The sequence below is a fragment of the Myxocyprinus asiaticus genome, chromosome 40 (genome assembly GCF_019703515.2).
Source record: "Myxocyprinus asiaticus isolate MX2 ecotype Aquarium Trade chromosome 40, UBuf_Myxa_2, whole genome shotgun sequence".
NCBI lineage: Eukaryota > Metazoa > Chordata > Actinopteri > Cypriniformes > Catostomidae > Myxocyprinus > Myxocyprinus asiaticus.
Genome location: NC_059383.1, coordinates 24,551,488 through 24,579,009, shown reverse-complemented (window position 1 = coordinate 24,579,009; position 27,522 = coordinate 24,551,488). Strand labels below are relative to the sequence as shown.

The window sequence follows — 27,522 nt, the reverse complement described above, 5'->3', positions numbered from 1 at the left end:
AGTGATTATGGTTACTGGGTTGACAGTTTACAGCCTTTATGCTCAAGTTTGAGAAACTACAATGTGTTATTTAGAGAAATTAATGTTGCTATTTCTATAAACATACTTTTTCAGTTATCAGTTGTTTACTGTACAAAATCATTGTAACAGGGTTGACATTTACTGGATGTTCCCTTCTGACAACCCTAACAAAATATGAGGAAAAAGTGATAAAAGTGAAGACTTTAACTTACTATAACTTCCTTGTTCACCTCTTGAAAGGATGACATTGTTATGACAAAGTTTTCAGATTTATGCAATCATTCATTACTTTAAAAGGAGAACAGGGTAACTGGGTTCACAACCTGTGGACACAACTTTTTCTAATAACAAATTGTTAACTAAAAAAAAATCAGAGAGAGAGAGAGAGAGAGAATAAAGACAAAATGCCACCTTTCATTTCCATACATATTTGTTTTTATCAAATTATACACATTTGATTATATTTTCAAGAGGTTAGAGACACAGAGCTGGGCACAGGCCAAATAAGCCATCCTAATGATGAAAGAAAAAAATAAATAAAGTTGATTGTTTTTTGTTGATTTTGGTTGTCAGTATTAACTTACGGTAAATGCTGGCATAAGCTATTCATTGTTAAAGTCATTTTTTACACATATGTACTGTATATGAGGGATAGAAATGGCACCCAGTTTGTAGAATGACCCTGAAAAAGATTCATGGATTGAATTAATGCTAAACTATTAAACACACCTAAAAGGGCAAAAAAATACTTCCATTAAATTTCTTTAGTACAAGCCATTAATTCTCTTTAGTCAGCATGTGCCTTCACCTCAATGTTCCTGATTTAGACAAGATGACGCAGTAGCACAGCAGCATTACCCATGTGTCTGTACTTGTCCTTTCCTCCTCCACATTGACTAATAGCTTACTGCTTATTCAAATATGCAGTCTTGATTTCTGAAGATTTTCATAAGTTCTTAGTAGTTATGTGTATATTTTAAATGTGCGGTAAGAAGGGGCAATTTTTGTACTTGCAAAACAGGTGCACAGAAAATACAGGTATGTATATATACTGTATATACAGTGTGTATATATATATATATATATATATATATATATATATATATATATATATATATATATATATATATAAAATCACAGTGCAGTGTGTAAAAATATGTGAACCCTTGGATTTAAAAACTGGTTGACCCTCCCTCAGGAAACAGCAGTATATATTGCAATTCTGTTCGGTAATGGTAGTGGCTCAGTAATTACACACTTCACCTTTAGTTAAGTTTCATCCAGCACCACTATATTAAATGTACCCTTCTTGTTCACACTTTCCACAGCAAGATAAAGCATTTCTGAGTAAGATAAATGATTAGGATGATGTGGGAATGATGGGGTATGAAAATGCTGAGGATGTATTCTGTGATGGGGCTGGACAGGGTCATAACTCTTTACTGTCTCTCTGTTGTGTTTTTGGCTCAGATGGCTGACAGGTGTCATCAACAGACAGGTAGAGCAGCTTCAGAACAGCTAGCAGCTGGCATGTGCACTATTGCACCAATTTTGTAGTCATAATGCAAGTGGGCGGTGGACCCTATCAAACATGGGAAGATAAAAAAAAAGACTGCTAACACACACACACACACACACACACACACACACACACATACATGCACAACTAGTGAATGAATCCCCTTGAAATTGCAACATGGGATGAACGGGGAATTAAGATATGCTAATGAAAGTCATGGGTTTGGTATGTGGTTCTTAGATTGTCACAAGTCAAAAACTTTGACTTGTCACAACTCTTATGTATAACACTTTTGGATAAGCAATTTCTGTCACATCTATATTCACAGCTCACCCATCACCTGTTGTCTTCACACTTCTGTGATCTAAGTCCTTGAAGTACTTTGGTTGCAAAACTGAGTAATATCAGAGACATTATAAGGGGGAGGAGACAGACCGCTTATAGAAAAATTTATGGGAGAAACAGTAATGCTCAGTATGGTGGCTCTAGAAATGGTAAATAATGGAAGTTTCGCCATTCAGTTAAAAGAGCCAATCGCCTTTTCGATAGTTTTTTATTATTTTTTTTACTCTAGAACTTGCATACACATTAGCAAGACCAGCCTGAAAAATATAGATTTTAGTGTGAAAATATATAATACATCTTTTGTCCAATTTTAGCGCTGATTTGAAATATGTTATTGAAATGTAGGTCTAACAAACACTTTTGGAGATTTCAGGCTTTCCCCGTGCAAATGGATAGGAGCTGTACTTGTACAAACATACTGTGTACAGTAAAAAAAAGAAAAGAAAAAAAAAGAAAATGTTAATATGCAATTATTAACTTAAGGATTTATTTCTACATGATCTAACCCTTAACATTTATTTTAATTTGTGTAACCTGATGTAGTCAGGTTGATTCAGTCATGTTCATTTATGAACCTGATAATTTAGTTACATGACAGTGTAGAAAATAGTTGCACAGGATGGACGCAGAGTGAATTAACTTTAAATGGTTTGGTACACGGTCTGTGTCACAAGTCAAAAACCAGACACTTCGCACTGTGAATTCGCCAACAGTAAGTCGAAAGTTGTGATGCTGAAATTGGTCTGTGCTAACCGAAATTCGAAACACTGCCCCCAGCAGGGATGCTCCAATCAGGATTTTTACAGCCGATATCGACCTTCTTGTCACCTGATCGGCCGATACCAATAATTTCACCTTTTATCAGGATCTCTGTCATATCTGGCTATATGTAAGCTTTCTGCACATTGTCACTATTAATTTAATTTTCCTCTTCCCAGTAATATTACTTTGCCTAGTTTTTGCTGACAAAAAAAAAGTTTAAAAGGCTTATTAAAAAAGCTTTAAAATAAGGCTTAAAAACAATTATAGGCTAACAAAATATTCTCTATATTAAGATAGATAGCCCTATAAAAAATTAAGCTTAGTGGCATACTGAAGGCAAACTGATAACCTGTAGGTGCAATTAAACTCAATGTGACATTTTTTGTTATTGATTCATTGTCATTATTTTATATAATTATTATTTTTTCTATTTTATTTTTGTATTATATTTAATACATTATATTATGGTCTCCTAATTATTATATAAATAATTATTATATTTATGAATTCTTTCCCTGCCTTTTCATTTAGTTGGATAAATGTATTAATAGTTCATTTTTAACTTGATTCTTGAACTTTAATGAGGGGAACACGTGCTCTCTCTTGAGGGCAAGAGATGAAAGGAAAGTGAAGAAAGAGCACATATTTCTGGACTCTGCAGGAGCTACTGTTGTTAATGCTGTTTAATCGGGATATATATATAATAAAATTTTGAATTACACCACATCTTGTAACTCGCATTATTACTGAGGTGCCTATGCCCGGTGGAGACTAAGAAGCTGCCACCATGAACAGTAATAAGGACCGTTTCACTGCTCGCGCTGTTTTTGCTTCGCCTTGTCACATGTGAAATGCCACATTAACAGTAGAGTACACAAACTTTTCACATTCGCCATACCTCTCCCACTGCATCGTTCTTAACTGCTGAATCAAGTTTGTTGTCTTATATCACTATGCCAGTATTCCCCACACTCATGATTCCATGACAGTGCTGCTGAAGTCTTAAAGGAGTTACACGTCTTTTGCGACATGAGGGATTGGTTTATATGATCGGCCAAATTACTGATCACTGATCAAGACATAGGACGTGAATATCGGCTGATAACGATTGGTGGCCGATCAATCGGAGCATCCCTAACCCCCAGTGGTAGAAGCTGGATGTGTTGTTGGTGAGCATGTGAGCTCCAGTTTCTGGGTGAAATGTCCACAGAGTGGCACCAAAAGAAAGTTGTATTTGTAGTTGTAAATTGTGTACTACAGTCAACAGGAATGCCTATTTTCTTAATCATACAGACTAACTCAAACCCTAAACCTAAGTGGAGTAAGAATGCAATTTAAGAGCGAAAGTGCAACCTCAAAATTGCACTCACTGTTGTTTATGTGAATGCTTTTACTTCCTAGTTTCCATACTTCCATGGAGACCAGAACCTGTGTCTTAGAGGTTGCTAGCACATCGTGCTATCAGTACCATCAGAGGGAAAGGTGAATGTAATTGAATTGATGCAAAAATGTTTGATGGGGTATGCCGCTTGTCAGCAATTTGGATGAAAGCGGTTGATTTCAGGGTACAAGAACATTCTGAAATAACTTCTCAATTTCCAGTGTAATCATGTTACAAAAACTGAATCACAGTTTTTATGTGTAAAGCCTCGGGATCTATATTTCCTCCCATTCCCTCTGGTGTTCATGCCTTTGTGACCACAGTCCTCGAAGTGCTTTGATTGCACTGGCAATATTTATTTGAGTGTGTGTGAAGCTGAGCTATGTTTTTCAAGAATACTTGTGTTTGCAGTTGTAGCACTTATATATAAAGAGGAGGGAATGTATGGAAAATATGAGGTTGCTGTTTATGGAAGCCCAGAAGTGTCATTTAAAAAAGAATGAAGGAATAAATTATCAATCTATTAATTTGAAAATAAAAATGTGAATATATATAACAATTTATAAATGGACAAATAAATAGACACATTTAAATGTGTTTATTTAATTCATGTTTTAAAATGTACTTATATTTAGCAATAAAACAGCGTATTATATAGTATGTGTAATGCTTTGCAGATGATTTTCAGACCATAGCAATCCAGATACAAAAATAGAAAAACGGGTTGAAACTGTCATTATTCCTTTTTCCGGTTACTTTACGAATAGATAACTGACTTTTTCCACTTCTTTTCTCCAATTTTAGTTTTTCTAAATTGTGACTTAAGAAATTATTTTTTGAATATATATATATATGTATATATATATATATATATATATATATATATATATATATATATATATATATATATATATATATATTTTATTTTTTTTTTTGCAGGTTGCTCTGTGGGCTGTAACATTACCATGGGGTCGGGGCTGGGGAACAGACTGCTTATTATTGCAAGGATGTTCAGGAGTAACTTAAAAGGATGCAGGGGTCAGAAACCTATGGCAAGTGTGCCGCCATTGGCATGAAGTGTGCTAATTATTGGCACACGGGCGATAGCGAGAAGCCCCCTGGCTGACAAAAGCCCCCACTGACGGATCACATGATTCAGTCCACCTCTTACAATAATAAGCATTCTTACAATAAATGGTGGTGATCTCTCCTGAATGGCTATTCATTTCCTTTTTAATTTAGGGCTATTAGTCATTTCTTATGTATTAAGGCCTTTGTATTAAGCTTACTAGCATATTGATTCTCCTTGTACGATATTCATTCCTAACTGGAAGAAAACTGCCTCATGGTGGCTGGCTGAGTAAAGAGCTCAGAATTCCGAAAATTCATCTTAAGTTCTTATAAAATAGTTAACAGGCTACATAATAGATCCATTATGATAAATAAATGTATTTATTTTGGAACAATAAGTGCAAAATTTGGGACTCTATAATGCAATAGTTTCTGGGTGGACTAGCCAGCCATAACAGCAGTTTGGTAATTAATAGACCGCTGTAATGACAACTTAATTCCATAAAAAATTATTAATGCACAAGAATAGATCCAAGAGAATAGATAAATGTAATTCCTTGGAGTGAGAGTGTAAGGAGGTTTGTCTACTCTCTCCCTATTTTTAAAATGGCATTTTAAAAAGGTATTTGGCAATTGTTTTTCTTAATTCATTTGCCAATGGCTTTTCTTTTTCCTTTTTATTTTCCTTTCTCCAACTGAGAATCAAGTTAAAAAAAATGCCATTGGACTGTTGACTCATGGGAGCAACCAATGAACTTTTGACTCAGTTATAAGACACACCCTCTCTCCAACGTGCCACTCAAAGAGGATGTAAGACAGCCTGTCACTGGACGACGGTACGAGCAGTTTACGTGATATTATTGGATCTACAAATCCCGCGCATAAGAAATGGATGCGAAACATATCAGAAGTTAATAGTGGCTCATTCACTGTTGCTGTGAAATGCTGATAGCGGCCTGAGCGTGCACAGTGATATGTGTCCAGGATGGGAGCTGGTAATTGTGATGCTGTCAACAGAACCAGCCTCCTGACCCGTGCCCTGAACTGAAACACACGCAGCAACCACCATTTGCCTCACCATACTTCACTGCTTGAGGTACCGAGCTGATGACGAATACCGCCAGATCCTGTACTAAAGCAATTGTTTCTCTGCACTGCCTGACCTTACTGCTATTCACCTGTTTCATTACTGTATGACCACTCTCTCTGTCATATTTGTGAACAAAGCCCATATACTGTACCTTCTGTGCACTGTGAGATCATCAATCATAAGCACTAGGACACAGTGAAACTTTGCTAAACTGTTTCTGTTTATAAAGCTTAATAAAGTGTTATCTTTCATTTACACAACCAGAAGGTCTTTTTTTTTTTTTTTCTTCCAGTAAAAGTTGTTAAGTGACATGGTTTCATTTCACACAATTCTATTAGTGAAGGGATAAAATTCTTATTGGTTATTGCTTTGTTTTTTTGTTTTTTTAGAAAATATTTGGGCTAAATCTTGGACATTTTACCTCAGACATCTTTGATATGCTAATTGCCATTATTATTATTAAAATGTAAATTCATTCAAAATTCAAACTGTCAAATCCATAAGACCCAGACTACAATTTTAAAAGAGGAATGTGATAAAAGAATGTGTACATTGTGTATTTACTGTGTGTATAGCTACTGTCAGTCAATAGACATCTTTATGAAGATGAGCACAACAAAAGTTTAAGCACAAACTTTATTTGTGACATTATAAACAGAAATACACTGCAGGTTGGTGTGGAAAATATATATATATATATATTTAATTTTCATTTGAAAGTGACACTTATGTAATATACATAAGTAATACACAACATTAGTTTAAACACTACCATTTGTTCCACAAAAGTGTGCTCGCTTGCCTTTTCTGTATCCTCAGCTGACCGTTAATCCGAAAGTCCGCCTTTTCTCTATCATACACAGGCAAGTATTTTAATAAAAATGAATATTTAAAGATGATCATACAGTGTTTTTAAAATGAATGTGATATAACTGAAAGGGGATGTACGTTTTCTTCAGTATAAGTTCTGGAAAGTCCATTGACTTTCTCCAGCGACTCGAGCCAGAGGATCGTGACAGCATCACGATTACCAGCTCCCATCCTGGACACATATCACTGTGCACGCTCATGTAGGGCTGCGTTCAGCATTTCACAGCAACAGTGAATGAGCCACCATTAACTTCTGGTATGCTTCACATCTGTTTCTTATGTGCGAGATTCGCAGATCCAATAATATCACGTAAACTGCTCATACCATCGTCGAATGACAGGCCATCTTACATCCTCTTTGAGTGGCACGTGGTAGAGAGGGTGTGTCTTATAACTGAGTCAAAAGTTCATTGGTTGCTCCCACGAGTCAACAGTTCAATGGCATTTTTTAAAATTCGATTCTCAATTGGAGAAAGAAAAGAAAAAAGCAAACGAAAAGCAAAACGAAAAAGAAAAGCCATTGGCAAAAGGATGAGGAAAAGCAATTGGCAAATGAATTAAGAAAAGCAATTGCCAAATACCTTTTTAAAATGCAATTTAAAAGACTCATTAATGTACTTATTTATTGCTACATTTAATGACATTTTAAACATAAAATAAATGATTTATTAATGCACAATTTTATTGTTAAATATAATGACATTTTTAAACATAAATTAAATAAACACATTTAAATGTGTCTGTTTATTTGTCCATTTATAAATTGACTTCTTTATTCAAGTTTTTTTCAAATTAATAGATTGATAATTTATTCCTTCATTCTTTTTTAACTGGCACTCCTGGGCTTCAGCAGCTATGGATTGACAAATGGAAAAAGAAAAGGAAAGTCAAACAATAAAGAAAAGCAATTGGCAAATGGATGAAGAAAAGCAATTGCCAAATACTTTATAAAATGCAATTTAAAGGGTGCATTTAAAAATAACTTATTAATGCTGTTTTGTTGCTAAATATGAGTAAATTTTAAAACATGAATTAAATAAACACATTTAAATGTGTCTATTTATTTGTCCATTTATAAATTGGTTTATTTATTCACATTTTTATTTTCAAATTAATAGATTGATAATTTATTCCTTCATTTTTTTTTAAAGGGCACTCCTGGGCTTCCATAGCTGTTTGTCAGAAAAGCTGTTATTTTGCATCCTGTCAGCTTTTCCTCAACACTTATGATGGCATTTTATCAGTTTTTGCTTTTTTAGCATGTCATAAAAAAAATGCTTTCTTCCTTTGTCTCAGTCTATCCCTTTCTCTCTCTTGCTTTCTTCTTCTGTCCCTGCTTTTGTATTTTCTGGTCGATCTTGCACCAGTAATTGCCTCTATTCATTGACTTCTTTTATTCCTCAGATTGCTTGGGAATGATTGTAGGGTTAGGACGAGAGAGAGATCATGGGAGTTTTGAAAGGATATGATTCACTCACCAGGCCAGTGCTGTAACATTGACGGAAATGAGAGAGTGGAGATTACAGCACTATAGCGGAGGAAGTGTTGCCCCAGGTTCTCTCCATGCCAAAATGATCATTTCTGCACTCAAATCATTTATCTACATTAGACACTCTGGGATAAAAGTTGATACCCTTGAACTGAAATAGCATGTTTTATATGCCCTATATAAACTGAAATAGCATGCCCTATAATGTTCAGGCCATACTGATCATTGCAAATAATAATTTTCTTAATCAGTCTGTTTTCCAGTCAAATATATCTAAACATTCTTAAAAAAAGAAAATATTTTGTGTGAGATAATAAGTCAATATTAGGGTTAAGTTCACCCAAAAATGCAAATTCTTTCTTCATTTTTTTTTTTTTTTTTTAAGAATGTTGATGCTGCACCATTGTATTTCTTCCATACAATGAATGTTAATGGGAACTGAGGTTTTTTTCTAACATTTAACAACTTTTTTTTGTGTGTAAAAAACAAACAAACAAACAAATGAAAATAACAACAACAGTAACAGCACAAGTACAACATGGGTATGAGTAAATGTTATTGTTGTTTTTTTAATTTTGGGGGAACTATCCTTTTAAATGTATTTTATTAACCCAGTGACAATTTATTTTATTTTTATTTTTTTATTTTGTTGTTGTTTGAAGCACAAACCTCACAAAATTTTGTTAGATGTTTAAAAAAAAAAGAAAAGAAATCTATTTGCTTATGTGGTAAGAAAAGTCAACTTAATTCAAGTTGTATTATCTGTAAACAAGTCCTAATATCTTGTGCAATGCTGTACCTCAAGCAAATGTATTTTGTTGCAAGGATGCTTAGAGATATTTACTGGAAAACAAGACATAAATACTGATTAAGAAAAATATTCAAGTGATTTATCTAAAACACAGCGTGCTGTATTTCACAATGCGAAGGGATAGACATTGCTGCTAAATATGAATTAATGTATTTGTATAATGTAATGCAAAAGCTTGCTTTTTAAATGTTTCCAGTTTACCAGAGGGAGAAGATATCAGTAACGTGGAGCTTGATTGTGAATGACTCTGGTCTCATGTATGGACAAATTGATTTGCAGGTATTAAATCTTAATCATGGCAGTAGAGAGGAAGCCATGAATAAATAAAATGCTTGAGGCTTACTGTGGCTTCAGGCAGTGACCTTTCCATTTATCTACAGCATGTCAAGGTCTCTCTATTCCTTTCTCTCCTTGTGTCTCGCTCACTCTCGCTTTTTCTCTCTCTTACTTTCGTTTTGTACTCCCTACAGTCCACCACAAATCTTCCCCATTACACCTCTGCTAACGTTTTAGAATGTAATTTGAAAATCGCTAAATATTCTCTCGCTCCAACACATGATGATGTGTCTTTTGTGATGAGCAATCTGCACCAAGCTCTGTTGTGAGTAATGCACAGGGTTTCACTGAGAGTAACGCATCCCATTTCACAGCTCTAATAACAGTGCTTTGATAATGAGCTGCTTTAAGGGACGCACTGATGATAGTTTGCTTATTTTGTGTGGATGTGTGAAATCCAGAGAGACAGTCTCTCATCATTGAGCTGTGATCAGAATGTCTGTATTACAAGAAATGACATGATGAGGGACAAGAGAGAATGCCTGTTTGTTCACGGATCATACGTCTTTATGAATGATACTGTGCGCCAAACGGCAGGGCTGCGGAGCGGCCCGAGGGGTGACTCACTGGTTTCGTGTCCACTCAATTTAGGTTCTTATTAAATTGGCTTTGTCTCATGAAGTCAAATCGATTAGCCACGGTTAGCGTGAGCCATGATGCATCTGATCCTCAGACGTCACCAGGCCTGAATGGTGTGTCTGCATACAGGTTAGTGTTTAGCAGCAGCTAACACTCGTTGTGCCTGGATAAAACACTCCGTTCACTGTGACACACAAGCAGTCAAACATTTAATCTGGGATTTCAACATCAAGTTACAAAATGTACTCAGATTCAGACATGGCAACGTGGGTGGGTGACAGCACCATGACTCCATTCTTAAACTTAGTTCAATTCAATTGTATTTGTAAAATGCTTTTTACAAAACATATTGTTGACGGATTATTCAAAATTTTGGACAACAAAATATAAGCTCTATTTAGTGTCCTTTCAGAAAGCAAATAATTTTGTGCCTTGACAGAGCAGTGTTTCCTTGACGGCAAGAGAAAAAAGGACAGGCGTGCATAAATTCATAATGCCCATTTTACACTACAATCCTGTAAACTGATTTGCATGATCAGGGTGAGGTGAGAATTTAAACAGCGTTGGGCTATATCACCTCGCCCCCACTGTGGTTGACATCCCCGCCTGCCCACTCTCTAAATAGCCAATCTGCCTTCATGGCACCTTGTCAAAGAGATCGCCAACCTGGTCTTATAGTGAAAACGTGACTGTATACATTTTTGCAAAACTCGTCGTTACACGTGTCTCCAGGTAAAAATCGATGCATTTTAAAGATGAAATAAACACTAGAGGCACTAGAACAACTGTGTTTTATTCACATTAACAAAAATCATAAGATCAAATGCTGATTAAAACTTTATAAATACTTATTTTTCTCTATATTTTTTTCTCACTATTACTCATACACTGCTACAGTATGTTATGATATTGACACACTTTTACTCTAATGCATCGTTTGAAAAATAACAAAATTTTTATGCTTGTATTATAGACCCTATTACTTATATGCACTTATTCTAATGCAATTAACTTGCATGGTAGCTCACATGGTACAGCACTGGACTTTTTAAGACTGCTCAAGAACGCAAGCTGAAACATGACACCACAGTGTCATAGAAGCAACAGGGTAAGACATGCTTGCTTCAGAAAATGTGCTTTTCATTTCGCTTATACATTTTAAAACGCTATCGGTTGGGTTTAGCCGTTGGTTGGCTAGTTGCTTCAGAAAAGATTTTTTGTGGGGTGAACTGAAGAGGAGAGTCCACCAACATGGACCTCTGAATTTGAAGAATCTGTAGAGATTCTGTATGGAAGAATGGTCTCAGATCCCTTGCCAGGTGTTCTCCAACCTCATTAGGCATTATAAGAGAAATCTCGTTCTTGCATTCAACAGCTTGATGGAGTGCAAGTCTGAATGCAGGAATCTCAACAAGTGTTTTTCTAAGTTTCAAACTACGTTTAACTTGACACAGCGACCTGAAAACGCTGTTTATAAAGCGACAAAACCAAAGTGAGATGCTCCAAAAGCGTCTGTCTGATGCGTGTGTACATTGACGCTTCCTTAGAGAAACCCTTATAATAAATCTAAGACAGATTGACCAGTTAAACTGCAAAATGGATTTCTGTGAACTATAGGCAAATGATTGATTTATGTTCAATAATATGAACATATACAATAAGTATATTGCCTTCTAAAGCCACTTTTTGTATTGTATTTTAATACTTTACTCGACTGCCACAATAATTTATTGCATTTTAATTATCTGAATTACTTTGATATAATATATTATATATAAATAATATAATTATTTAAATATGACTATTTATAATTATTTAATCATTTTATATTGAATTATTGTTATTTTAGGGGCTTTCTCAGCAAATATTTAAATATGTGTTAAGTTCAATTAATTAATCGACATGCCATAAAATTAATTTAATTTAAAAAATGTAGTGATGGAAAAAAAATTCAATGATTGAAACAACAATTGATGTGTCTTTTTTGGTCATCTCTTTCCATTTTTTCCTCCTGCTTTTCTCAATACCCCTTTTCCTTCCCCTTTCCCTTGTTTTTCAATATTATTATCCTTTCTTTCATTGCTCTGTCATTCACCACTATTTCAAACCCTCCCTGCATGGTCATTTTCATCTCCACTCTCTTCCTCTCTCAACTGTTGGTGCAGGTCTCTGTCTGGACGCATCGTGGGTGGTGTGTGGTGGTTTTTCACCCTCATTATCATCTCTTCCTACACGGCCAACCTGGCTGCCTTCCTTACTGTGGAGAGGATGGTGTCACCCATTGAAAGCGCTGAGGACCTAGCCAAGCAGACAGACATAGCGTATGGTACTCTAGACTCAGGCTCCACCAAAGAGTTCTTCAGGGTGAGTGGAAAAGCTAATGGAGGGGAGGTTATGTGTTGATGGGTAGGGGGGGTTATGTGTTGATAGGGGGTGAAGTGGAAGGAGGGATGACTCCTAAGATGGCATGACTTAAAGATGAAAAGACTTCAAATAGTCATTTCTAATATAAAAAAGAAAAATAGATTTGCTGATAATATACTGAATAAAGGGTTAGTTCACCCAAAAATTTTAATTCTGTTATTGTTTACTCACCTACACATCATTCCAAATGTGTATGACCTTTTTTTCTGTGGAACACATATGAAGAAATTCTGAAGACAGTGCTGGTCACTCTTTTACATACAGTTGCAATGAGTGAGGACTGAAGCTTTTAAGCTCTCTTTTCTCAAGCAAAGCTTCCATTTGACCTAAGACTTTAGAATATAGCATACAAGTCATATGGACCAATTTTATGATACTTTTATGGTGCTTGTGTATCCTTTTTACAGCTTGAAAGCTTCAGTCCCCGCTCATTGCTTACAGGGTTCAGTTTTGGTTTACCACTTTTTACAGTGTAACTTAAAAATATTTTGTTTTAAGTATATCATGAGGGTGAATAAATTATGAGATAATTTTCATTTTGGGTTGAACTGTTCCTTTCAATAAACTAAGCAAAGGAATAGTGCTGTTAATAATAAATTACGCTGCAGTTCAATGACTAACAAAGATTCCACGCCTTCCCTTTGCACACTTCACTGGCATTCTCTACACCTTTACCCTAACTTTCAGAGGTCAAAGATCGCCGTTTACGAGAAAATGTGGAGTTACATGAAGTCAGCAGAGCCCACAGTGTTCACTAAGACCACGGCAGAGGGCGTAGCAAGGGTGAGAAAGTCCAAAGGAAAGTACGCCTTCCTACTGGAGTCCACTATGAACGAGTACACGGAACAGCGTAAACCCTGCGACACCATGAAAGTTGGAGGCAACCTGGACTCCAAAGGCTACGGGGTGGCCACGCCCAAGGGCTCACAGTTAAGGTGGGTGGAGTAGTATAACAATATGTCACGTGTTGTTATGGTATTCCACCTTCCCTGGCGTGCCTATTTCTATTTTTTCCCTTTTTCTTTCTTTTTGCTTTGCTCACATTTATGTGTTCTTGTGTGCAGTTAAGGGTCTTGTATACATAGTGCTTTATGTTTTTTTTTCTCATTCTCTTTTTTTTATATAGCCTCAAGCAGGTAATTGCAAACTAATGCATGAATGTTTTTTTACTGACATTTCTGGATGTTTAGGTGATGGTCATGATATTAAACAAACAGAAAAGCCTGTAAAAATTCAGCCTGGTCTGACTCTGCCTAACTCTCTTTCCCACGTAGACTAGGAAGAAGGACCATTTAAGACCCCATGAAATCAAAATTGGAGTTTTGTCACTTTTAGTCCATGTCTTTTAGCTTTAAAGCCATCTTTACATTGGTGTAATCTTAAAAGTTAGCAAAAGTAACCTTCAGCAGCTATATACATTTAAAATTTAGGTTACTGTCTTTCTCTTTTAGGAAAATTGACCAAAATATTGATGACTCATCTTGCACTGCACAAATTTTTGTCAAAACAAATGCTCTCTAAGATGAGAATGTCCCTTCCCCAATACCAAATGCCAGCAACTAGCAAGTACCAAATCATGGTTCACTGCTGTGACATAACTAAAGCTTATTGCTATATACTGTTATATATATATATATATATATATATATATATATATATATATATATATATATATAAACAGGAGAGTAAACTATGCTGGAAACTGTTTCATGGGGTCTTTAAAAATATATAACCTTGCACCATTTAAACAATGGCATTTTCCAATACTTAATAACAGTGTTTCTTAATCCTGGTCCTGGGGACCCATAGCACTGGACATTTTGGATGTGTACCTTATCTGATGTACCCAGTTAAGGTCATGGAGCTTCTACTACCAAGTTGATGTTTCGAATTAGGTGTATTAGATAAGGAAGACATCCAAAATGTGCAGTGCTGTGGGTTCCCAGGATTAGGATTAAGAAACACTGCCTTATACAGAGAAGAGTCACTTATAGATGACAGTAGCTCCTAGGATCAACCATTTGCTGCAGAGATACCATTGGTCTCTCTGACGCTTCTTCTGATCCTGAGAGGAAGAGCGTATAATGGCTTGCAGCTTGATGTCAGACCAGTGCAGGAGATTTGCATGGCTTTAGATGTACAGCACAGAGTCCTTTAATGCTCTTCTTTCTCTTCCACTCCTCAGCTCAGATGAGTCTCATTACATTCTTTCCCTGTCCCGTTCTTTGTTCCTGTGGGCTGTGTGTTTATCAGTGTTGCATTCAGGATAAACCTCTCTTGAATCATTTCCCTGAAATACATTTTACCCTTAAATTTACCACATCATACTGACATGTAGGATTTACACAGTGGGGTCCAAAAGTCTGAGACAACAACAAAATAAAAAATCTGTTTAGTTTGTTTTAATTTTGTCTTTTCTTGTTTTGTTTTGTGAAAATAAAAAGTTCTAGGATTTTGAAAATGTAAAGCAAAGAAACGTGATGTCAAACATAGAAGACATTTTTAAAGTTGGCATGAATTTCCGATTGAAACGGCTTATCGAACAAGACAAAAATGTAGGGTGGGGCAGGGCACTACGCTTAAATTTTTTTTAGGAGCACTTGTGTAGTCCAGTTTTTTTTTAGAGATGGTAACGGTAATGTGCCACAATATGACATGCACAGAAAGACATGAGAAAACTGAGCTCATCAATTATGACAAAATTCAGGAACATAATGTGAGTCATGACAGAGTTTACATTTTTACAACCAAATTTAATATTTTCAGTTAATTTGAAAGGCTGTCTGCAAAAAAACAGCAGCAGATCATGTTGTCTGTTTCACCTTGTGAACATAAATATACAGAAACACAATGTTCAGTCTTTGAAATGTGGTCCTCTTAAATGTGTTTAAGAACTCTAAATTGACATCTGCACTGCTGAACACAATTAATGTTCCTGTCACACAATGTACAACAGTCAGATGCTGCATATTTCAGTTGGCCAGGCTTTGTAAACTTTTAACATTTAAAGTAAAATTTGATGCTTTTCATTTCATTCAAGCTGACTAAAATGTCTCAAACATCTTTTTCAAGCTTGCTCTGTTGACTGAATGGATAAAAAGCAGCTAATCACAGTGTGACTACTGCGCAGTGCAGATGCATTTGGGAGTTGTAATTTTTATTCTGATTGTACTGGATTGTTCTGATTGTTCACGAGCTTCAATCTAGGGTCGGGAATTTTTTAGGCTTCTTTAGGCTCATGCTACTCTCCGCGATCCACACACAACTTACCACGTGCCCCACTGAGAGCGAGAACCACTAATTGCGACCACGAGGAGGTTACCCCATGTGACTCTACCCTCCCTAGCAACTGGGCCAATTTGGTTGCTTAGGAGACCTGGCTGGAGTCACTCAGCACACGCTGGATTCGAACTCGCGACTCCAGGGGTGGTAGTCAGCGTCAATACTCACTGAACTACCCAGGCCCCAAAACACAATACTATTAAATTAAATAATTCAGCTGATTATGTTAAATAACTTTTATATGTTTAAAGCATTGTTAATCATTTTTATTTAATAGTATTACATTTTTAATTAGAATAAATCTATCCGAGGCCTTTTTATTTTTTATTTTAACTATAACTACAGGTTGGTGCTCCATGTTGATTACATGAGATATCTGCTTCTGTGAGAGTGCAGATGTCATCTTCTCCTTTCCTCACCACAGGTGATAAAGTGGCACAAATAGTGGGATTATTATTTTAAAATATCTATCAAGCATCTCGTATGCACTGTTCCATCTGTTTGCTCTGCGAGTAGAAGTCTCACCTGCTTAGCATTTATCTAACAAGCCATAAGGTGTGTGCGCACTCTTCCTGACGAGCGAGAGACTGGCAATGAGCAACAGCAAATGAAAGAGCGCAAGAGTAGTAAAAGACATTGGGAATCAATAAATAATTTGAAAATAAAAACATCACCCACGCCTCCTGAACCGCTGTCTCATCATTATTTTCAGGTGTTTTTTCCCCTTGTTGTGCAAATTAGTGCAATAACAAGCACAAGCTCGTATTTCATGTTCTTTGTTGACATGTAATCATGAAATCAACTCTCCTGTTGCCATGTGCACGAGTTTGTGAATTAATTTCGGGATCGTAGTTTCATTAGGAGACAAATGGTGTGTGGTTGATAAATCCAGTCTGCCATCTGTTTTGTAGGATGCGCTTGGCTTTAGAATATGTGCATGTTTCTAACATCTGTCTCTGGCGCGGTCATAAGCGCCACTGCGCTGCCGCATTTTCAGAATCGATTCATCGGAGAATATATTTTTTCTCACACCCCTACTTCAATCGGGTGACTCGCACCAGTGAGCCTAAATATTTTTTCACTGTCGCATGCAGTAATTTTCAGTCACAAATGCGACTGAAATGGCCACACTGTAGAGCCCTGGGGTGGGGACTTGATTTTATCCATGACTTTTTGATTGGATTGTAAAAAGTGCCCGTTGCATACTGGAATGGAGGCTGAGATGAATGCGAGTTTGCAGTCCAAACACAGACAGACACACAACTTTTACACAGTTCCGTACTGACTTGAGAACCGAACGATGATCTAACTGACAACATTAATCCATAACCAGCCCACAAGCGCACACAGCACATTGCAGTCTTTGCTTGCACTGAGGCTGGAGCCATTCAAGATCACAATACACTAAATATAAAGAGAAAAATATCACTTACTTGTTCTGTACATCCCAAGATACCTGCATTAAAAATATGCATAAATTCCAGATGCATCTGACACAATGTATTCAGTAGTGATCACCTCTGGAAGCATTCAGGCAAGAAATGTCTCGAACACAATCACAAATTTGCTGTTATTCTTTCTCCTTCAAAATGTAAATTCAAGCCAGCAGGCCCGTAACCAAGGTAGTTTGGGGTACAGGGTTTTGGGAGGAAAACACCTGAAAATACACCTCTTCATCTCTACACACTGGCTGCTTTCATGCCAGGTTTGTGTACATAACTCTTGAAGTGGCAGGGTTAGAACTGACTAAAAACTGGCTTAACTGCAGCACGGCCTTGCATACATCAGCAGAGAAGAGTAAGTCTTATCACCAGAAGAGCAAATTATGACATGAAGATTACAGGGTACATTTTTTTATATAAAATATCAAAAAATGCATGGATGAATCATTCACAATAAGACCAGTAACATGCATTAATAAAACAAATATTATCAATTTTTACTTCATGCCGACTTTAAGATTCTGCACTATTTCAAGGTCACTAATCAAATGTAAGCAAAAAAAAAAAAAAAAGGCACACAACATTAGAAATTCTCAAATCATTACTAAAGCAAAATGGGATCACACCAAATATTGAGAAATTTTGATTTTAATATACAGTACATACATTTTGCAACTCAAAGTTGCACTAAAATATTTATTCTGATAATTTGTGATGAAAAATTCTGTATTACATTTCAAAATAATGCTAAATGTAAGCATTTCCATTAGTGGTCTCAGACTTTTGGATCCTACTGTATGTAACACAGCAAGTTATCCAATTAGTTTTTGTTTGTGTATACAATTACATGAATTGATATACTATGCTTCCACTTATATAAAACAATATCCAACTCTACCCATTGCAGAAATTGCAGGGAAAGTTTCTGCCTGATGCTTAGGAGCAGAACTGCATTAAACACCCTTATGCAGAGCCGAGGGTGGGAGTGCAGGGGTCTGGGGAAAAGGATCAAACTATTTCAGCGCTTTCAGAGACTTAAACACTCAGTACTCATTTAAACAGTCCATAAGCAGCATATAGGGAAAGTAACAGCCATTCAATATTGTGAGGTCCCTCTGCGCATCTCACAGCAATATTGAGTACATACTGAAGTAAAGCGGTAGAGTGACGAACAGAAAATAAAGGAAGGGGGGGTTAAAAGCAAGGGGAGATATAGATTTTTCCATTCCATGTGTAGTATGCTAGAGACAAATACGGCTGGTGCAAATTAACATGAAAACATGAGAAGAGAGGTTTGTCCTCCGTGTTTCAGTGTTTTTAAGTGTTTTATAAAGGAAAGTGGGGTGGGAATTGGGCACGACTAATCTATAGAGCTTTCCAGCCCTTTCTTTCTTTATTTACCCTGATTGGATTCTGCTAAACTAAATGACACACTGCTGCTACTGACAAACTATGTTTTATCGTTTCAAGAAGTGCAGTTAACCTGGCAGTTTTAAAACTGAATGAACAAGGCCTGTTGGACAAATTGAAAAACAAGTGGTGGTACGACAAAGGAGAGTGTGGCAGCGGAGGAGGTGGTGAGAAGGTTAGCCACTATGTCAACCAACGAGGGTAAACAGTTTCCTCTGTAACAGGAGCATCTGCCGGGCCGTCACCACATATTTGGCCTACAGTCTGACCCTATCTAGTTGGAAAAGAAAGAGGAGTGCAATTACTGTCAGAGCACAAATATTCGCTGTGAATACTCACTGCAAAGTCCCTCTTTGATCTTCTTTTCCTACTTTAAATGAGAGTTCACCCAAAAATGACAATTCTGTCATGAATTTTGTCATGAATTCTGTCATGCTCAGCTTTAAAATACTTTATTGGCCAGAAATTGCTCAAAAAACTGGAAAAGTAATGGAATTCATTGGTCAAAAAGTATGGGAGCCCTGTAGAGGGATATAGAAAGGTCGATGCCTTTGTTATATGCCAATAATTGTGGTTTAACAGTAATTGCTTCCAGTGTTGGTAGAGAAACAGGCCGTGGCAGTATGCGCCCGTTACCTAAACCGATGAAGCGAGGTCCCATTCAAATGTCTATGGCTCCTGTGCAGGCCCCTATTCTTCTCTTATATGGAGCACAGAAACATGTATTACGATGGGACCCTTCGCTCGGTCACTTTGCAACTGCTGTGTCAGCTGTTATGAGTGAATAACATAAAATAACATGTCCTATGATGTTATTTATGTTATTTGTGTTACATTCCTCTGTGCGGTTGAAGAACCCCCGTAAACCTTGCCGTATTGAAACTGAGTGAATCAGGCATCTTAGACAAGCTGAAAAACAAATGGTGGTACGATAAGGGCGAATGTGGACCCAAGGACTCGGGAAGTAAGGTCAGTCCAAGTCTGGGACCATCACTGTTGTCTAATGCTCACGCAGACATGGTGGCAGGCTGTGTCAGTAAACACAGAAAGAAATGAGGTCAAAACAATGATATCTAGCGCATGCTCATCTGTAGGGATTAGGAGATTTCAGATTTGTTGATTTCTCACCATTCATATAATCCATGCTTTTTAGGATAGTTTCAGTATGCCATGCATACCTTCATTAAATCGTTAATGTCTTATTAGATATCTATGTTTTCATTAGTAGTCGTACACCTCTATTCCTATTACCTGAGAGGAATGGAAGTAATTTGGCTTTGAAGGTATTCCAAGTTTATTTAACTGAGCGTACCACTGATTTTTTGCATGGCAAACCAAGCAGCCTGACTTGTGGATCCCTCAGAGAGCAAGAGAAGCCTTACAAGTGGAGATACGCTAAAACGTAGTGAGAAGTTAAATCCTGTGTCTGATCATTGTAAGATAACTCACAGTGTTTAATTACATGATAACTGGAGCTAACAATCCTTTTGAGAGTTAAGAAAAAAATGGCATCTCCAGTAATTACAAACCAATTGTCACCCCTTAAATTGCTGTCAAAGCACGATACCTGTTGAGCAAAGCAAAAATAGTGAGAAGTCATCACAGAAGTAATCCAAAGGTCAGCTAGATTACATTTTCAGATTAGCCTGCGAGCAAAGATTGATTGGGAAGATTTGCATTTATTCTACATCTAAATTTGTACTTTTGTGTGTGTTTGTGTTTGAATGCTGGTAGTGTGTAGATTTCTAGATTAGCAAGTGCTTTGTCCGAGTGTATGCGTGTGTGTGTTAGTGTTAAATGTGTCCTATCTCCACTCTCACCCCATTAACTTCCTGTCCCTTTTCCTCCTCTTGCATTCAGGACAAGAGCTCACAGGCCCTTAGCCTCAGTAATGTGGCTGGGGTCTTCTACATCCTGGTCGGTGGCCTGGGCCTGGCCATGCTGGTGGCCCTCATCGAGTTCTGCTACAAGTCCCGAAACGAGGCCAAGAGAATGAAGGTGGAACAGTCTGAACGTCGCCCCTCTTCCTCTCCTCTCCCTAGTCCAGTCCCCCTCCCCAGCCCCCAGCCCTCGCCAGGGCCAAGTCCCACCCACAGCACTCAGAGTTTAGCCACATATAGAGAGGGTTACAACGTCTACGCTACTGAAGGAGTAGAGATGTAGGAGGTCAGATGTACATAGGCGCACGGGAGTAGTAAGTGGAGCTCCTCAGTTTTCGGTGCAGTAGCTTGCCGTGTTGACCGTGTGAGCCCGTGGTAAAGCTTCTTGTGTTTGTGACGTCCTTGTTCTGTCTCCTCTCTATGTACTCCAAGTGGAGACTTGCATTCACGTATTTGTACATGCTGAAGACTGAGGGACCTGGATTGCACATGTTTGTAATCATATGCCACTGTGTGGTGACCTCTCTTACAAGTGATGTCCACTCAGCAGTATAACTACAACAAAAGCAAATAAAACAGAAATGAAAAAGAATAGAAAGTTTATTTTGATCAAGTGAGTCTTTTGCAGTAATTTCACCATATACAAAGTAGAGGTCTGCTACCCAACCTGAGCCTGATGGGGCCAAACCAACCGTCGGGTTTTAGGCCAGTTTCGGGTCAGTTTTTCTAGTATAAACTTCGGGTTCGGGTCTGTAATTAATGAAAAACGATGCATGCGAATGGACAAGTGAGGGGCTGTTCACACTGAAAGTGTTTTTGCGTGCATTTGCGCTGTTTTTCTATTTTTTTTTTTTTAAGTAAACACATTGGACAGATGTCTCTGACTGTTGCTCTGCATGACACTGATTTTTCAGCATCTCATGCAGGACTGGCACATTTTTAAAACACTGTGTCAAGTTAAAGGAATATTCCAAGTTCAATAGAAGTTGATTACCAAAAAATATTATTTTGATTCGTCCATTGTTTGTTTTAAAAAGGCAGTTACAGCAAGGCACTTACAATGAAACGTAAATGCTAACATATGCATTGTTTTGAAAGTATTGCCACAATACTATTATGAATGTTACCTACGTTGCTTAAATAAAATGCACTGTATTAAAAAGAATTTACTTGCCTGGAGAAGAAATTTTAAAGAGAGTGAGCGATATTGGGTTCTGACTTAAAATTTTAGTGTACAGGTCAGGTTGGGCCACACAATCTCAGGTACAGGCCGGGTTCAGTGCAGACCTCTAATCCAAAGTACTGAAAACTCCCTAGTTAGTAATTTACAGTATGGGCCAGTCATCTTTGGCTCTAATTAATCAAAGGACTATGCCAGATGAATTTGAAATGCTTCATCGCTAACTGTGTCACAATCTGGTGCTTTGTACATGTGCTTGCTGATACTGTACATTCATTCAAGTAATGATGATCTTATTATGATTATTCTCTCTCTTTTTAAACCTGTGTAACTGACTCTTTTCTTTTTCTTCTATCCTATTCTATCCCTCTCTCCTTCCTTTTCTCTTTCTGTCTCCTCTTCATATGGTGCGCCTCATTCTGAATGCAGCTCACCTTCACCGAAGCCATGCGGAACAAGGCGCGCCTGTCTATTACGGGAAGCGTGGGTGAGAACGGGCGCGTCCTGACTCCCGACTGCCCGAAGGCTGTGCACGCTGGCCCCTCCCTGCGACAGAGCTCCGGACTGGCTCTGGTGTCATCTGACTTACCGTGAAAACCAAAAACTTTCAAGTGCCTTAAACTCTACAGAAACTGCAAATAAGACATCAGAAAACCAACCCTACAGCAATGAAGCCACCAAGCTGAGCAATCATTGACAAGGAACTCAAAAATTGGAGATTTCAAAGACAGACAGGAACTGAGGGCCCCTGGCGGCTCAGCACACTGGAGTCCCTGGTTGTGCCACCACAAGATATATGGAGGATGGTTATAGCACAGATTGTGAGACTTCAGTGATTTTGTAACTTACATTCAAAGAACTTGCTCAGAACTGCTTCCTTTGTCATTGAAACAGATGAACGGGAAGGAAGGGATCAAAACGAACTGAAATATGGACTGAATCTTGTTAGTTGTATGGCAAAATGATCTGCTGGCAAATCTGTTTGTTCTAACACTCTGCCATAACCCTTGCCAAACCGAAACAATGGTCCAGATACAAGTAACTCAACATCAATCACTAAACAGGGAATACATTTTCCCTAGAGGTTATTATTAACATGGATAATAGCAGATATGGTATTAATTGAATACTTACTAAATAAACTGTGAAGAAGAGTTAATATATATTCTATAAAACCATACCTAAATAAATTATTTACATGGTTTTGTAAATAGAAGACTGTACAACTAGCTTGCTTTTTAAAGAATTTGTAAATACCCAATTCTGTAGTGAACAGAGTGTAATTCTCTTTTTAAACCATCTTTAGAAATGGATTCATTGCAATAATGGCTAGAAATCGATAATGAAAATCAAAACAAAAAGATGATTTGATATATGTAGATGTAAATGAAATTCTATGGATTTATTTACATGGGCATGTTATCAGTGCCAGTGAACTATGTGCTCATGATTCTCGGGAATGTGGCACACACCCTCAGTGCATCTCAACCAATGCTCTTTCCCAAGCCATGCCCTGCATAATCACTGTGCAGTCCTAGACCATGGTACCCTATAGACTTGTTTTTTTTCCCCCAGAGAAACAGATTTATTTTTGATTTATGTGATTAATTATTGAAAGTTAAAATATTGAAGAGTATTTAAATGTTTGTCCATTCATTTTAGAGCAGACATTTCTAAAAATCTAATCTAATCAAATCTAATTGCGCAAATTAAATTGCAAAACAAAAACGGTGAAAACACTGAACACCTCTGAAGACACTGTTTGAATTGTGAGAGCCATGGTTAGAGCTCAGCTTTGGCCTTTTCTGAAAAACACTGTGTAACCTCATTCAGGCCTTCAGTATGTTCTCCAGAAACTGTAGCAATGGGATGGAATCTGTTCACATGGGCCTTTGCTGGACACCTGGACATAAGGACAATAAATGAGCAATCTTGAAGCTTCAGGACGCCATAATATAATGGAGATTATTCTGTCTCTGTTTACTGCCCAGTTCTGTTAAACTTGCATTTTACCTGAAAAAGTGCAAATTTATGTTCTAATTCCCCTTTGTTTTGATGAATACACAAGCACTTGTACTTAAGCACACAGTCTGTTTGTCTCTCTTTGTATTTTCCACCTTTCACTCTCATTTACTCTGAATGAACATATTTGGAGATACACAATGGCCCTGACCCATACTGAAGATTTGTTTGGAGAACTATTTTTTTCTCTCCCATGGTCTCTAAAGCTGTGATGAAAAATGGTATCCTAAACTGGTTGAAATGTTCAAATTGTAAATATTTATTTTGATCTTCATTTTTTAGTAAAATATTAATGGACATGAAATTACACCTGTGTCTTTATTACTATTAGTTCATGGTGAAGTGTGTAATTTTTCAGATGTTAAAATGCTTTCTCCTGTCCCATCTTTATATGCAGAGACAACTATAAGTAGGTATGACTTTTACCGAAAACTGTAAACACTGCTTCTTGTGGCACTATCAAAACATTGCTTTGTTTTAGCCAGTGTTGGGTAGTAATGGACTGCATGTGATCTGGATTACTCAGTCATATTAAAAAAAAATGAAGTAGCCTACATGTTATTAGATTGCATTACATTTTTAAATGTGTGTAATCAGATTAGAGTAGCTTTTTATGGATTGCATACCGATTGCATTACCTATCAGTATTGTCTTTCAAAAAATGGAAAATATATTTAATATTCCATGTTCAATACAAGTTTTGCTCAATCAACAGCATATGTGGCATAATGTTGATTAACACACACACACACACACACACACACACAAAATTCAACTTGTCCCTCCTTTTCTTTAAAAAAAAAAAAAAAAGAAAAAAGAAGAAGCAAAAATCTAGGTTACAGTGAGGCACTTACTATGGAAGTGAATGAGGCCAATCCATGAACGTTAAAATAATCACTGTTTGTAATGCTTAAACCATAAAATGACCTGAATAACAATGTTTTAAACCACTTAACAGCTAAAATAATATACAGGTTTTAACAGAACAATTAATGTAAGTGCTTTTATAAAATTATAAGCTTCACATTTCTGCTTTTAAAATTCCAGAAATTGTCCCCATTCACTTAAATAGTATGTAACCTCAATTTTTGCTTTTCTTTTAACAAAAAGGCGGGACAAGTAGAAATATTTTTTTGTGGTAATCAACAGTATGCCACAAATGCTGTTGATTGAGCTTACCGCCAGCTAGGATTATCAAACCACCAAGGTCACAGAGGTTGAGAGCTGTGAGGGAACTCACCTAAACATAGCGTTCATGAAGCCCTCTCTCCCTCTTAAATTGTATTGAACCCGGAAATTTCCTTTAATGCACTTCAAATTTGATTTTCATCAAAACATTCAATAAGTAATCTAAAAGTAATTTAGAATTAATCAGATTGCCTAAAATGTATTTAAAAGATTATGTTCCTGATTACAATTTTAGTTGTGTAATTCGTAATCAGTAACAGATTAATTTAAAAAGTAGTCAGCCCAACAATGGTTTTAGCGTTCCAACCAGCCCAACATAGCGACATTGGCTCAACCAATGGTGTCATTTTGGGGTTGGACTATCTTTTTGACCACCCGATGGCAGATGAGAAGAGTGTTTGGGAAACCTGTTGGAAAACAATAAATATTTTTGCAAGAACATATGGGTGCTGTTACTTACTCAGAAGATATACACCTGCCCATTAAAATGTCTTTTGAATTTAATGTAATATGTCCCAACCTCCAAATAAGTAGAATTAAATATCTCACAGTGATAGCAGTAGGCTGCATTAAAAGAGCCAGTTCAGAAGTTTCAGGGTTCCTGGTGAATAGAACTGAAACTGTGATTTCTTCATGTGCACTCTGTAGCCACACTTAACATGCCACCAAGGACAAGGGAATAAGTTCCAGCGACACTGACGCATCTTGACAGGGAGTAAACACCTTTTTGGTCCAAAGAACTTAATGACAATAATTGTGCTTCAGAGAGGATAGAGGGCTATTAGGTAGTCTGCATCAATATCCACGCAAAGAGCATTTATTACAAAAACAATGCACGTGACTGTGACTGTGAATGACAAAAAAGATACTAAATTACATTGTAGTAAGGGACATTTTACATAAAAATGCCCTTCTCATTATTTATTTATTTTTAGAACCGCATAGTACTCATCTTAGAAACCATGCAACTGCCTGAGGTTCAATTGTCTTTTCAGAGCAGATGGTAAAAGTGACCATGCCATAGGGGGTCATAGAAAAGAGGCCACAAAGCACAAACCATTACTGTAAATCATCTAAAAATTCTTGCTTTGCAAGAATCCTTGCAGTAAGGCCAAAGCATTGCATGATAGGAATGCAACAAAATATTGCAGAAAAACAGCGGTTGGTGCTAAAAACCGAAACACCCTCCTCTAGCAGATGTTAGTACATATGTTAGAACACAGACAGCAACGCTAATGGCCTTCAGGAGTATGTCATCCAGGACCATCTCAAAATGTGCAGCTCTTAAAGACACTCATCAGTTTACATGTTATCTAGCACACAGTACTGAGCTCACATTTCATGCTATTTATCATCTTTGATGTATTCCTCAGATTATGCTCAATTTTTTGTCTTATACTCACTGTAAAAAATAGTAACCTTCAGTTCTTACCATAATGTTCTATTTCTACTTGATCTTACTCTTCAAAATTAGTTTTGTTGGTGTAGCCTAAAATGCAGTCAGGTTAATGAGGTCAGGTTATGAAATTATATTTTTTGACATGAATAAAGCCAGTTAATACACATTTTTAGGTTACCTGACAAAACTTTTTTTTTTCAGCATGGCTCCACAGTAGCAATGACTAATTTATTCTATATTTTTTATGTTTATGTCCTGATCGTGAGTGTGGGACAAATTCAGCTGGCCATCTCAGTAGGTATACATAATATTGATATACCAACCGCCAGCTAGGATTATCAAACCACCAAGGTCACAGAGGCTGAGAGCCGTGAGGGAACTCACCTAAACATAGCGTTCATGAAGCCCTCTCCCCCTCTTAAATTGTATTGAACCCGGAAATTTCCTTTAATGCACTTCAAATTTGATTTTCATCAAAACATTCAATAAGTAATCTAAAAGTAATTTAGAAGTAATCAGATTACCTAAAGGGTATTTAAAAGATTATGTTCCTGATTACAATTTTAGTTGTGTAATTCATAATCAGTAACAGATTAATTTAAAAAGTTATCTGTCCAACAATGGTTTTAGCATTCCAACCAGCCCAACATAGTGACATTGTCTCAACCAACGGTGTCATTTTGGGGTTGAACTATCTTTTTGACCACCTGATGGCAGATGAGAAGGGTGTTTGGGAAACCTGTTGGAAAACAATAAATATTTTTGCAAGAACATATGGGTGCTGTTACAGACACAGATGTTATACACATGCCCCTTAAAATGTCTTTTGAATTTAATGTAATATGTCCCAACCTCCAAATAAGTAGAATTAAATATCTCACAGTGATAGCAGTAGGCTGCATTAAAAGAGCCAGTCCAGAAGTTTCAGAGTTCCTGGTGAATAGAACGGAAACTGTGATTTCTTCATGTGCACTCTGTAGCCACACTTAACATGCCACCAGGGACAAGGGAATAAGTTCCA

General features: G+C 36.9%; 1 protein-coding gene across 4 annotated transcripts in view; it reads left to right on the top strand.

The window, feature by feature from the left end:
- The window catches only part of LOC127431131 (glutamate receptor 4), a 144,011-nt gene extending 119,805 nt beyond the window's left edge, over positions 1–24,206 (top strand). The window contains exons 12-16 of one of the 4 annotated variants that reach the window (XM_051681404.1): positions 12,440–12,638; positions 13,386–13,633; positions 19,687–19,801; positions 20,693–20,830; positions 22,322–24,206. In XM_051681404.1, the coding sequence (XP_051537364.1) occupies positions 12,440–12,638; positions 13,386–13,633; positions 19,687–19,801; positions 20,693–20,830; positions 22,322–22,486 (865 nt within the window). In that variant the 3' untranslated portion in view covers positions 22,487–24,206. Of the gene's footprint in view, positions 1–12,439; positions 12,639–13,385; positions 13,634–18,892; positions 19,008–19,686; positions 19,802–20,692; positions 21,027–22,321 lie in introns of all 4 variants that reach the window. The other 3 variants (XM_051681402.1, XM_051681405.1, XM_051681403.1) reach the window with 3 other exon arrangements.
- The last annotated feature ends 3,316 nt before the right edge of the window (positions 24,207–27,522 follow it).